This window comes from Notamacropus eugenii, chromosome 2 (genome assembly GCF_028372415.1).
Source record: "Notamacropus eugenii isolate mMacEug1 chromosome 2, mMacEug1.pri_v2, whole genome shotgun sequence".
NCBI classification, from domain to species: Eukaryota; Metazoa; Chordata; class Mammalia; order Diprotodontia; family Macropodidae; genus Notamacropus; species Notamacropus eugenii.
The window spans coordinates 425008929-425024117 of NC_092873.1; the positions used below are offsets into that span (position 1 = coordinate 425008929).

At 36.8% G+C, this 15189-nt stretch overlaps 1 protein-coding gene across 5 annotated transcripts in view; it reads right to left on the bottom strand.

The window, feature by feature from the left end:
- RPS6KC1 (ribosomal protein S6 kinase C1) overlaps positions 1-15189 on the bottom strand; it is a 213768-nt gene that overhangs the window by 91673 nt on the left and 106906 nt on the right. For all 5 annotated transcript variants that reach the window (XM_072647859.1, XM_072647856.1, XM_072647860.1 and 2 more), the window contains one exon: positions 1664-1785. In XM_072647859.1, coding sequence (XP_072503960.1) covers positions 1664-1785 — 122 coding nt within the window. The remainder of the gene's footprint in view (positions 1-1663; positions 1786-15189) is intronic.

Consider the following 15189-nt stretch of genomic DNA (forward strand, 5'->3'; position numbering starts at 1 on the left):
AGAAATCAATGAATGTATAAACTCGTTTTATAAATGAAAGCCCTCAAGATACATCATTGTCCACCTATGAAAATAATTGTGGCCACTAAGACTTGAAGGAAAAAAGAATAAGTTCAAAAGGAAATTAGGCAGGAGGTCAATTGAAATAGGGCAGCTGGATGGTACAACAGATAAAGTTCTAGGTCTGGAGTCAGGAAGACTCATCTTCTTGAGTTCAAATCTGGCCTCACTTACCCTGAGCAAGTCACTTAACCCTCTTTGTCCTAGTTACCTTATTTATAAAATGGACCAGAGAAGGAAACGGCCAACCACTCCAGTATCTTTGCCAAGAAAACCCCAAATGGGGTCATAGAGAGTCAAATATGACTGGAAAACATTTGAACAATAACAAGTCATGAAAACCATTGATGACTATAGAAGAAATTCGTCCTATCGCTTCTCTCCTCAAAAAAAAAAAAAAGCCTACTAATTCCTAGCACAGTAAACCCTCTGCCCCTCTTCTACCATTTTCCAAACCCATCTCTCATTGCCTCCAACATGTCCTTTTCACCCTAAGTCAACTTTCTGTTTCTCACACATATTTCATTTGTTGTTGCTGCAGTGCCACCCTCCTTATTGGGAAAGCTCTCCTTCTTCTTCTCCATCTACCTATGCTCTTCACCCTTTCCAGAGCTGACTCACAGCTTACCTCTTTTTTGGGAAGCTTTCCTGAACTAACCATCCTGCACTCTGCTCTGATCTTTCCTTTATTACAGACCCCTTCAATACTTATGCCATATTATTTCAGCTTTGCTTGTATATTTTTCATAATTTTGGCACTGCTCCCTTGTGAAATCTTACTTGACTTTCTGTAAGTACAAAACCAACTCTCCCTTCTCTAAAGAGGACCTCCCCAATTTTCAGATCATTAAGATAAGTTACTTCTAAAAGACAATTGAGTCAAAACCTCAGAAATAAATTTTTTGCCCTAGTCTCCTACTACTAGCTCAATCAAATACAACTCTACCAGTTTATTTGGCCTCCCATTAGAATCCATGTTTGAGAGGAAATATGAAGTATCTGATGTGAGTTAGACTTTGGACTACCTCTAATATAATCTAATATAAACCCTGGAGTTGGTCAATAAATACTGAGTTAAATTAATAATAGGAAAATGTAGCATAGGGAGCATAACAAAGGATTAGTAATAAATGTATGCAGAGAAAATAATTTTAGCAACTTGATGATTTTATAAAATTATATGCAAGGTGTCTTTTGCCTTATACGTGATTTCAGCTTAGGATCCATATCCACTACTGTCATTAAAGAGTTGGATAAAGGAATTGAAAACACATACATCAATTTTGCTTTTCAACTTTGCAAATGACGCAAAATTAGATAGAATGACAAAGCCAGAAGACATAAAGAGATAAAATTAAAATTAAATTCAATGGGTCCCCCTTAGAAAGAGGAATAAAAAGATGAGAGAGTTATTTTCATCTTGTACTCAAAGAAAATGAGAGACACCATTTCATAGGATACCTGGTAAAGTCCCGTGCATAGATGTAAAACAAAACTAATCAAAAGCACCTAAACAAAGTCCAAGAAAAGTAAACATAGTACAAAACAAATTAATTTAAGCTTCCACTTCATCCCATTTTAGAGAAAGAAATAACAACTATACCTGGGATGATGCTCCATCACCAAGGTGTGGTTTTAAATAAAAACTAGAGAGCTGCTCAGCACGCATTAGATACTCTGCTGTCCGTTTCTTCACTGCTTCTCGACGAGTGGGACTTGACTCACCTAAGATATAATAAAGAAAATGGGTACAACTTGTACTATGATACAGTGAATTCTAGATTAACTAGTTTGAAGATGAACCTAATTTCCACTTACTTGACTACTTAATCATTTTGCCCATTTTTTTGCTCAATAAGATTTCTACCAGGAAGAAAAATCAACTGAAAATTAGTGAGCAGACTGAATGAACCCAATGAATGAATGAATGAAACCAATGAGTTTCAAGTATTTTTATTTAGATTATGCCTACCTCCCAGTACTAAACATATGTAAGAGTTGGCAATATTATACAGTGACTCAAATTTCCCTGAGTACCTATCATACATAAACTATTTTCAACAGAGATACTTGAAGTCTTTCTGTAGGTAGAAACAAAAAAAATTTTCCAATTTTTCTCCCTCCAAAACAAATCCCACAATAAATGTCTTTCTACTATGAAGAGCAGACTTATTTTTTTGAAACCACTGAATCCTCACAGAAATATTATCAGAAGATCACACTAAGAGCAGGAAGAGACCTAAAAAGCAATCTAGTGCAAACGTCTCATTTTAAAGATGAGGTAACCTAAGGCCTAGAGAAGTTAAGTCAAGTCAAAGAGATTTATTCTATATGCTTCTATGTGACAGGTATTATGTTAAGTGCCAAAAATACAAAGAAAAGCAAAAACATTCATTGACTTCAAGAACTCACAATCTAATGGATGATTTGTTCAAGCTCATCCACCTAGTAAGAGGCTCTTCAATTTCAACATTATTCACCACACATATCTGGGTCATTTCTCCTTTTTGGAAATAATCTCTTTTTTAATGTTTGCTTTTCTCTGCCACATACCAAATTCCTTCCACAATATTACTACTGATATTAAAAAAGGCAATCTCTTTCACAGCTCTTTTTACTCTAGACCAATGACTTTTATCACTCCCTTCTAATTAATGATAATTCATAGAATTACAGACTTTTAAAACAGAAATGGATGGACTTTGGACATTATACACCCAATACTCTCCTCCAATCACTAGTGAAGTGTCTATCTGTTTCTGACTTTAACTGGGGAAAAGAATTTGCAAAACTCAAGATATGTAGTTTCTTTTCTAGATGCAAAGTGGAGATAATCATGCTAACTTGTTTGTGAAAATCAATTTATCATATACTTCAAAAATATATCAGATTACATGAATAACAAATATTAAATATTGCCACATGCTGCTAATACTTTACAGATAAATAATTTTCAACAGAAGCATAGAATTTTCAGAACCCATGAACTATACTGAAACATTTTGTAAACAAGTTCATAGAACTCTGTGCAGAAAACCCTGCTGCAGAGGGTGAGGTCTTCCAAATACTGCTGTGTGCTGATGGCCTCATGCCAGTAGCATCATGGCTTGGAATACAAGGTACAATCCATTACCTCAGTAGTTTGATCTAACCATCTACAGAGGAAAAACAAAATGGAGAAAGAATCTAGATCTTATGATTCAAAATACAGTGATCTTTTCATTATATCATATTTTTCCTGCCTAAAATGATTTAAAATTAATTTTTAAAATTATTTTGCTATTTCTCAAATGTATGCATATATGCAGATAGATAATGTGATTAGATAATGACACTATTGTTAGTTTTATCATACTTAATGTCTTGTTGATTTCAACACTGGAATTTAAAATGTGTCTGTGTGTGTGTGTGTGTGCATGTGTCCATGTTTATTAGAAAAGACATCAAGAATAGAAAAGTAGGGAGGCAGAGCCAAGATGATACAGTAAAGGCAGCAATTCACCTGAGCTCTCCCAAATTCCCCTCCAAACAATTTTAAAATAATACCTCAACACAAATTTTGGAGCCATAGAACCAAAACAAGGATTGGGGTGAAACAATTTTCCAACCCAAGACAACAAAGTAATCGAGAAAGGTCTGTCTCATTGGGGTCAGAGTGCAGAGCAGTCCAACACAGACCCCACCCTGCAAAGCAGCAGCAGGCAATGGGGGTGACTGAATTAGGAGCAATGACTTCTAGAACTCCCAGCCCACAGACAGCATGGGGTGGGACAACTTGTCAGAAGGATATTAACAGTACTTTCTGCTAACAGTGGGTGCAAGACTCCATCATACTGTCCATACATAGTTCCAGGTCACAGTCCCAAGGCAAGGAGGAACATTAGCACACTACAAGTTGTAGCCTGGGACCCTGGTGTGGGTGTGGGTGTAGATGTGGGTGTGAGTGTGGGTATGGATGTGTTCAGGGAAAGAGAGGATGGAGGGGGATAGATAGTTTTCTGTGAGAACTGTGAGAAAGAAACTGCCTTCCCTCAGATTCTTTTTTTTTTAGATTCAAACACCAAAACTCAAATACAGGATAGAAAAAAAAAACCCACAAATCTTAAACTTAAATATTGAAACAAATACAAAATAAGAAAAAAAAAAGCATGTCATGTGCACAGAACATAAGAGAGGATTCAAAATATATAGCAATACATTTTCATTTCATAAAAACCCTGTATGATAAATATTACATACTGTGTTGAGAACTGTCCATTTTTTCTTTGCTTCCTTGTAAGATTTCTTTTGTTCTCTGCAGTGCACTTTCTACTTTGTTCTTTTTCCCCTTCCTCTCCCTTAACCTCAGATTCTTACACTAAAGGGGAAAGTGAAGAATCTTATCCCCAAAAGCAGGAGCTTTGAGGAACTAGGGCAGCCTAGTATAGTATGACTTGGGCTAGCAACTCAGCTCTGTTACTTAATAATTCTATGAACCTGGGCAATTAAAATCAACTCAACGAACAGACTAAGTACAGACTATTTTGCAAAGGCACAATGAGTAATGGGCACAAAATGTAATGAGGCCATCAAGAAAGACAACATTAAATGAAAAGAATAGGCCCAGGACAGAGTCCTGACAGGCAGAGAATCTTAATGTGAAGGGGAAAGCTGATAATGCTGCAAAGGAGATCAGTGACCTGGCAACTCAGCCTCAGTTTCTCCATCAGTAAAATGAGGAACCTGGATTATAGTTTCTAAGGTCCTTTGTAGTTCAAGATGTAGGATCCTGTGTTAAAGGAATTCTAGTACAAAGGGCAAAAGAGAAAGATATTATGGGATGGGTGATCCCAGGTGCAAAAAAAGAGAGATCCAGGAAAAAAAAGAGATAAATATACAAAGAAACACACATAAAAACAGTGACAAAGAAACACAAGAAAAACAAGAGCAGCAGGCCCAGAGAGTAGAACTAGGTCAGGCTGGACCTCAATTTCCTATAAAAGGAGGAGACTGAACTAGATGATCTCTACAAACCCTTTCAGCTCTAAATCTATGGCTTCATATTACATAAGCAATCAGATATTAGTATATATGACTGATCTGGAAATGCCTTCTCATTCAAGGATTTCTTTGAAAATTAAGACTATTTTTCATTCACAAAAAAGAAGAAAACAAAAAACTATTAAGTTATTTATCCACTGAAGTACTCAAAGTCAACTGTGCAATAAGAAGAAATAGAAAGTAAAATGATAATAAAGGACTTCAACGTACCCTTTCAGAACTACATGAATATAATAAAAACTAAAGAATGAAGTTAAGGATTCTTTAAACAGAATTTTTAGAAAAACAAGATAGGACAGACATCTAGCATCTGTTGAACAGGGAGAAAAGGAGTATGCACATTCGCAGCTGTTTATGGCACCTCTACAAAAACCTACCATATGTAAGGCATAAAAATCTTATAAACAAATTCAGGAAAGTAATAACATTAAATACATACTTTACAAACCACAACTCAATAAAAATTATATTCCATAAATGGCCACTGAAGAGAGAATTAAAAATCAAATAGAGACAAATAGCTTAATCCTAAACAACTGGTGGATTAACGAACAAGTTGTAGAAATGATGCATCTTTTCACTAAAGATAATGACAACGAGACAACATACAAAAATTTTGCAATTCAAGCAGTTCATGGAGGAAAACTTACCAAAAAAGAGAAAAAAAATTGGTTAAGGAACAAAAAAACAACAAACTTTAAAACTCCAAATATAAAGCAAAAAAGAAATCTTGAAAATAAAAGAAATTAACAAATTGAAAATCAAAATGAATAAATAAAATTTAGGCACTAGTTTCTTTTTCAATCATGAATAGATAAACCAGGAATTAACTTGATTAAAAAGCAAAAAAGAAAAGAGAACGAATTCACAACAAATGAAGAATATTAGAAACTATTTTACCCAACTACATGCCAACAAAACTGATAACTTAGAGATAAAAATTTATAAAAAATACAAAATATTCAAATTAAAAAAACAAGAACAGTGAATTTAAACAAGCCAATTTCAGAAAAATGAACTGAATATGCCATAAATTAACTCCCAAGGGAAAAAAAACTTATAAGACCAAATGCATTTAAAAGTTAATTCTACCAAACATTAGAAAAACAATTAATTCAATATTATGCAAACCAATTAGGACTCATCAAATTCCTTCAGTAATACAAATATCATTTGGGAGAGCCTGAATAGAGAAAGAGAGAAAGAAAACTACAAAACAATATATTTAATGAACAACAATGCATAAATGTTAATGAAAATATTAGTAAAAAGGTTCTAACAACATCACAAAGATCATACACTATAACCAGGTTGGAATTATACCAAAAAGAGTAAGGTTGTTTTATTATTAGGAAAACTATAAATATAACCAACTATATTAATGGCAAGAACAATCAAAATCATGTGATTCTATTAACACAAACAGAAAAGGATTTTTACAAAATACAATATATATTTACATTAAAAGTCCTAGAAAACATAAAAATAAATGGGCTTTTCCTTAACATGGCAAAGTAGTCAAGAGCCAGAATTCTATGAAATAGAAAATTTTCCAGTTAAGGGCAAAGCAAGAATGTCCACTGTCACCACTTCCATTTGACGCAGTGCTAGAAAGACTACCTATAGCAATAAGTAGGAGGGAAAAAATGGTGAAAAAGTGTAGACAATGAAGAAACAAAATTAATTTTTCACATGATACAATGATATATTTAAAGAACCGTAGACAGTCAACCAAAAATTTAACTGAAATAATAGCCTCAGTAAAGTTGCGTAATATGAGTCACACAAATCAATATTTCTGATGATATAATAAACATACTGTAACATATAACAAATATATAAAAAATCTAGCAATGAGATAAAGAGAAATTCCATTTAAAATAATGTATAACAGAATGTATAAAATGTTAGAAAGTTCACTTACCAAGAATCACATGGAAATTATATGGATATTACTACAAAACATTGTTTACAATAATAAAAACACAACTAAATTAGAGAAATATTAATTGCTCAAGATCAGGCTGAGTCAATGCAATAAAAATGGCAGTGCTACCAAAATAATTGTTTAGTTCCATACCAATCAAACTACCAACAGCTTACTTTAAAAAAAAGCTATAAAAAATAATAAAATTCATCTAGAGTAACAAAAAGGTAAAAAAATCTGAAAGGAAATAATGAAAAAAAGTGGGAAGAAAGAAAATTTAGTAGTACTACATCTCAAACTATTCTACAAAGCAGCAATCATCAAAATAAGTTGGTACTGGTTAAAATTTTGAGGTTTATTAGCAGGAAATTAACCTGGTAGTCAATAAACGCAAAGACCTAAACTACAGGGGTAAGGGCTCAGAAAAAAAAAGAAAACAGTCTGACAAGAATTAGATTTAGATCAACATTGCATACCATATACCAAGATAAGTTCCAAACAGGGATAGTATGATCTAGACCAGGGGTGGGGTATCTGCAGCTTTGAGGTCACATGGGGCCTTGAGGTCACAGGTTCCCTACCCCTGACCTAGACATAACAGGTCACACCATAAACAAAATTAAGAGGAATGAGAAGGAAATTGCCTTTCAGATCTATGGAAAAGGAAAAATTCATGACCAAACAAGAGGTAGTGAGTGCAGCAGAACATAAAAGTGGACAATTCTGATTATATTTTTTGCACAAATAAATCCAATGTAGCTAAGATTAACAAGAAAACAAATGGGAAAAAAAATCTCTGCGGGGTTTCTCTATTAAAGGTCTTATTAAAAGAACTGAGTCAAATGCAAATTAAAGCAAGCCCTCAGTTCTATCTCACAGCCATCAAATTGGCAAAGTTGACAAAAAAGAAATGACAAACTTTGGAGGGTCTCAGAAAAACAAGAATATTTGGTGGAGTTGTGAACTGATACTGCCATTCTGGAGGATAAATTAGAACTACGTCCAAAAAAGTTACTAAAGTGTACATGTTCTTTAAGCCAGCAATATCACTTCTAGGCCTATATACCAAAGAGACAAAAGAAAGAATAAAAGGTTCAATATGAACAAAAATATTTGTAGTCACTCTTTTTGTCCTATCTACTCCAAGTCCATATTGGTTGCCTGGCCCATTCAGCACCAAGCCATCATCCAACATCACAGTCATGCTGCTTGCTTTCCTCTTAGAACATTCCACAGGTACACAGTGATCACTTTCTACCTCTACACTGACAGCCTCCTTTTGTGTGTTGTCTCCCTCCCCAATTAGACCATAAGCTCCTTGAGGGCAGGGATATTTTATTAATTGTGTCCCCAGGACTTTACACAGTACCTGGCACATAATAGAGGTTAAGAAACATTTACTGCATTGGGTAGCCTGGAACCCTGAGAAGAACCCTGTCACCAAATCAGTAATTGGGGAGACTCCAGACTGTGAGAAGTATAGCTACACTGTACACTCCCCACCATCAGTCCAGCCTCTTGAATCTATCACCTCCAAATGAGTTGCCTCCCTGAACTCACTGCTTAATGGTAAGCATACTCCCAGCCAACCACTCCCCATACTCACTTACTTGGAACATACTTGCTATAACTGTACAAACTCTCTTCCACGTGTCCATTGCCTACTCCCTTTTCTTTCATCGCCTATCAACAATCCTTCCAAAATCTCATATCAGATTTGCCCTACCTACCCTTCCACTATGCTCTCTAGAATGCTATTCCATAGGTAACAAACTTGATTTCATATTAAATCTTCTCCCTTCCTCACTTCTCCTATCTCCTTTGACTCATTGGCTCTTTCCTTATGACAAGGCATCCCTGGTCACCTTTTTCAGCCCTGGTAGTACTTTCATTGATACCTCCTAACACATTGCTCATGGTAGGGGATTTGGAATACTCCTTGCTCCCTATCACCAATTTCAGACTCTTTCTCTATCATTTAGTAACCTCCCCTTTGAGGTTTATTCAATCCATATTTATCACTCAATCAAGGTTATGGTAGCTATTTATCAATCCCTAGGATACTCTCCTTCCTCCCTCAGGTCATTCAGTGGCTAGATAGCGGTCTTTTTCTTTTTTTGCTAACTCCAGCCCTCATACTAGGGATCTTTGCCACTAGTCATACATACATACACATACATGCGCATGTGTGTATTTTTTCAAACATGCTATCATTCCAGTTTCTAAATTTACTCATTTCCCACGACCTTCTCCTCCACTGCACCTCAAGTACAAAAAGGTAGTCATCTTATTGATCTTGCCATCAAGCATGTGTTCTATTTCTATATTCATGAGCTGTGAAATTCTTTTATCTGACCATAATTCCATCTTCCCCTCTGACCTCCAACCCCTAAAACCATTCTTTGTCTTCACCATGACAATCAATGTTTCTACCCCTTAGTTCTTTCACAGGTTATCACTCCTATGTTAGTTATACTCGTCTCCCGTTTCTATTTTGATTCTTTGATGTACCAACTCTGCATTATCCCCTAGACTGAAGTCTCTTGCCCTTTCATGCTATCATCAACTTTGCCCTGATAAATACCAGCCTTGGATTACAACCACTATCCACTGCCTTCATTACTATTTAAGTGATACCAAAAGTAGGTAGGAAAAAACACAAAGCTATGGTGAATGGGTCTACTACTCATACTCAAGCAGCCCCTGGCCAGCAAGACAATCACTTTGTACCTCCCTAATCAATTTACTACCACACTCACCACTGTGGTTTTTCTGAAATTTGCTCATCATTCCTCAAACCTCCCATGGGGCCTCTTTTCCCACTCTCTGAGCTGAGAATCTTGCCTCATATTTCCCTGAAAAATTTGAAGCCATTCCTGGAGAGCTCTCTCTTTTTCACTCCTCATCTTACATCTTACCCCTAACACACAGGAAAAGATAGTCCTTCTCCTGTCAAGGAAAATCCCTCGTCATGCACCCTTTACCCAATTCCTTTCCATCTTTTCCAGTTGACTGACCCTCTATCATCCTCATTCTCTCACTAATCCTTAATCTCTCTCTCTCTCTCAACATATGTATGTATGTATACATACATACACATATACGTGTGTGTATATACATATACACACATATGCATATACATATATATACATATATATACACACACACACTCTGCTTCCATTGCTGCCTACAAGCATGCCTGTATCTCTCTCTCTGATTCTCAAAAAACTCTCACTTCATCCCAGCTAATTATTGTCTTACATAGCCTCTCATCTCTCTGGGAGAAAAACTTCTTGAGAAGGCCATCTAAAATCAATACCTACACTTCCTTTTCCCTCACTCTCTTTTCAAATGTGAATAGTCTAGCTTCAGATCCAAGTTGAAACTGCTCTCCTCAAAGTTACCAATGAATCATTTCTTAATTGTCAAACCTAATGACCTTTTCTCAAGCCTCATTTTTCTTAATCTTTTTGCAGCCTTTGACATCATCAAGCATGTACGGTTATCACTAGGTTCCATCACATAAGAAAGAATATCCAAATCAACCTATTTTTGTTGCTATTTTGTCTAGTTTTATAACTTTAGTCTCATAAAGGCATGTAGTTAACTTTAGTCTCATAAAGGCATGTAGTTTTATGAAATGGTTGTGGTGGTTTTTTAAATTTTTAAGCTACCCTCTTTTCCATACTCTCCTCTTTAGTTTTTTTGACACTGTTCTCTGATTTTTCTGATTCTTCTCCTACCTGTCAAACCATTCTCTCTCAGTGTCTTTTCCTTGGTCTTCATCCAGGTCACATATCTCCCAAGGCTCTGTCCTGGATCTTCTCATCTCCCTCTATACTATCTCACTTGGATATCTCATCAGTTTCTTAATCATCTATATGAAGAAGATTCTCAGAACTCTCTCTTGACCTCAAGTCTTACATGCCCAACTGCCTACTGGACATCTAAAACTGGATGTTCCACAGAAATCTTAAATTCAACAGGTCTAAAATTGAACCTATTATCTTTCCCCCACAAGTCTTGCCTTGTCCTTTCTTTTAACTGTTGAAGGTACCACTACCTTTTTAGTCACCCAGGCTCAACCTAGATGCCATCCTCAGTTTCTCTCTCTCTCTGTATCTCTCTCTCTCTCCTCTTCTATATATAATCTATTACCAAGAACTTTTGATTCTACTTTCCAACATCTCTTGTATGCTCTCTCTTCTCTCTTCTGACACTGCCATCCCCATGGTGCAGGCAGACTCTCACAACTTCATACCTGGACTACTGCAATAATCTACTACTTGGTCTCCCTACCTCAAGTCTCTCATCCCTCCAGTCCATCCTTCACTCAGGTATCATAATGACCTTCCTGAAGTTCAGGTCTGACTATGTCATCCTCGCTCCCATTCAATAAACTCTAGTGGCTTCCTATTACTGGATTTTAAGCCCTTAATAATCTGCCCCCTTTTCCAGTCTCTTTCATTTTACTCCCTAATACGTGTACTATAATCCAGTGACAATGGTCTCCTTGCTCTTCCTCCCAGGAGATATTCCAACTACCTCCACTATGCATTTTCCCTGGCTGACCCTCATGCTCAGAATTCTTTTCCTTCTAATCTCTGCCTCTTGGCTTCTCTGGTTTCTTTCAAGTCTCAGCTAAAATCCCACCTTCTGTAAGAAGCCCTTCATGGAGCCCTCCAAAGCTAGTGCCTTAACTCTAAGATTATCTCCAAGTTATGTTCTACCTATCTTGCATGTACCTGGTTGTTTACATGAGCTCTCCTTAGAATGTGAGCTTCCTGAGGACAGTGACTGTGTTTCCCTTTCTTCATAATCCTCAATACTAGCACAGTGTCTGGCACTTACATAGGCACTTAATGCTTATTGATGTGACTCTATTGTAGCAAAGAAGTGAAAACTAAAGATATGTCTGTCAACTGAAGAAAGCTAACCAATTACAGTATACGAATATAAGAGAATATTTGTCCAGAAAAAAAAAACAGTTTCAGAGAAACCTAAAAAGACCTATTATGAGTAAATTGAGCAGAAGCAAGAAAATAATTTATAATACAACACCCATAATGTGAAAACATAAAGTTCTGAAAGACTTAAGACCTAGGAACAACACAATGATAAATCATGACTCCAAAGGACGAATGATGAAGAATGTCATGTCAAAGAGAAGACAGACTAATAAGAAGAATGAGATATTTTTGTTCATGGCTAATAACAGAATTTGTTTTACTTGACTATGATTATTTTTTATAAGGGTTTTGTATTTTTTTCCCTTTTGGGGTCTGGCAAGGTGAGGTTGATAGAAAGAGAAAATAAATGCTTAATAACTGAACCCAAAAGAGAATGTAAACTCCGTAAGGACAGAGATTATTGTTTTTTGTCTTTGTGTTCTCATCACTTAGCACAGGGTCTGGCATGTCATTCATATTTAATAAATACTTATGTAACGAAAAATAAAAGTTACTTTTGGAGTCAAAAATAAAAATTAGGTCTCCTAATTCTGTTACTTTGTCCCTGTATCATATTTTATCTTTTTATCAGTCTCTCCTCGGACTTTACCTCACATACATTCTATAATATCTGTAATCTACCTTTGTCAAGTGTGCATGGTTATCACTAACGTCCATCACATAAGAAAGAATATCCAAAACAACCTGCTTTGTTTTGTTTTGTTTTGTTTTACAACTTCAGTCTCATAAAGGCATATAGTTTTCTGAAATGGCCTTGGTGGTTGTAGATTTTTTAAGTGCTAGTCTATTATATTTAATAACATTTTATTTTTTTAGGTCTCTTTCACCATCTCTGTATCATCCTAAGTGTTCTGACAACAAAAGACAACCTTGAAAAGAAAAGTGATTTATGGTTCTGCACATCTACCATGACTCGGGAGCCAACAGCCTTTCAGTGTACACATGAACTGGTCAGCCAGGGAATTATCTTTCCATTAGCATTTAACCAATCCTCAGCTAACAGTTTCTTAAACCAAGCACTCTATAGCACCCAGAAGTTCTCAGAGTTTCCTAAGCATAGAAGAAAAAAAAAGCTGTTGAAATTCATGCCTAAACACTCCTTCAATTATGTTTGTTTTCAATGCTACTTAAAAACTTTTGTGCTTTCTATAAGAGTGAAGGATACTGGCTCACTTGTAGATGACATGAATGTTGAATGTAATCAAAGACAGTCTTCTCTTACATTTTACAATTTCCTTCTTCTCTATACATAATCTCTCTCACTTACTTGGGATTAAAAAGGAAACTGCCCCAAAAAATAATCATACACTAACTGCTCCCTTAGAAAAACTCTTGGTCAATTCCTTAATGAGGATAACCTTTTCCAAGAAAAATCACTGCCCCAAAGTTTCCCTTATGTTCCAAAATTAGGTATTTTTAAAGATTAACATGCAGGCAAGGATGATTAGAGGAAAAAAAGGAGGTAAGTATGAAATGCACACTCTTTTAAAAGACAGAAAGAAAATCTACTCTCAAAGAAGAGGCCAGAATGAGCTGGAAATAATCTATTTAGCAAACACTACCATCAGTGACAATTGTATCGTTGGCATACTGATAGACCTGCAACTATTTCTACTCGTTGGATTTGAGTTAGGTCCTATTAACAAAACTTTTCAGAACCTGAAGCCAAATACAATTGCTTTGTAAAACCTCTTGGACACAGATGCATACAGTGTTTTCTAGAAAAATCAATAGATTTACTGATTGTAAATTATTCCTTTCATTCAAAAATTTGTAAAACTTTTAAGATAATGAGTTACTAGGATAAAGAATGCAAACTCTGAGTCTATTTTTAAATGCTTTGAATTGTTTAAAATGATTTACCACACCACACCCAAAATAAGTAATTACAGGAGCCCATTTCAGGATCCAACTCAATTCACAACATGAGAAACATTCCTAGGCTCCCTATTCCTTTCTAAATTAGCCTCCAGGATCAGGGAATACATCTTCTACCAATACAGTCTCCTTTCTCACATATGTCATAATCTCTAATCTTATCTGTTTAAGGATATGTTATCCCTCCAACTATTATGACCAGCGGCAATGATACATATTACCTAAATCCTTTATTACAAGGTATCACAATTAGGAACCATCACATATACAGAAAAACTCCAGCCACATGCATCAGGGACTTCCAATTTGACAGGAAGAACAGTTTATTTCACCCTTTCTATTCTGTTCATCACTACCAGCCTTCCTCTTATCGTATGCTTACAAAAAAAGAAAAAAAGAGGCATGGTCAATACAGCACAAGGCTACCTGCTCATAAATTTCATAAACATGCATTTTCGGGTAACAGATATAAAACTATTATCATTCAACAAACACTGATTCATGTGTATACTACACACATGGTATTTATGGGGGATAGAAAGGTGGCTAAAAACATCCCTGTCTCATAAATCTGGTAACAACAGAAAGTGATTGAAGTTCAATAACTTAAATAAATGAGAAATAAACATTGAACTTTTTCTCAAAGACTTTGGTAAGTCGTTACTACTATTCTTTCAACTCATTCAACATAAACTAGCGGGGCGGAGCCAAGATGGCGAAGTAGAAAGACGCACATACACACAGCTCCGAACCCACAAACCACAGAACGGCTAGAGGGGACCAACCCAGGGTGAATTCTGCACCCAGAGACCACGGAATATTGGAGCGAGGGAGATTTCTGTTCCGGAGACCTCCAAACCTCTCACGGGGGGTCCTTCGTGCCGTGGACTGGGCGCCGGGACGGGGAGCAGAGGGCAGCCCTGCCGCGGGGGCAGCAACACCGTGAGGAAAAGATCCGAGCGGGCTACGGGGACAGGATCTCCAGCGGCCACGTGGGTCCCTCCACCCACAGAGGGACCTGCAAACCTCTCGCAAAAGGTCCGTCGCGCTGCAGACGCAGAGCCCAGCCCGGACCTGCGGCGGCGGCTCCGAGAAGGCTCCAGAGACGGGATCTCCAGCGGCGGCACAAGCCCCCCCACCAACAGGTGACTGACGGGGGTAGGTGAGAGAGTGTCTTTGGCGGGTCGAGAGGGGAGTGGGGTGCCCCCATGGCTCGGGCCCCCCCAGGAGATAGAAGCTGAGAGGCAGCTGCAGACAGGGGCTCCCCAAACGGGTGGGAGCCTGGATCCATTGTGGAAGGTCTGTGCATAAACC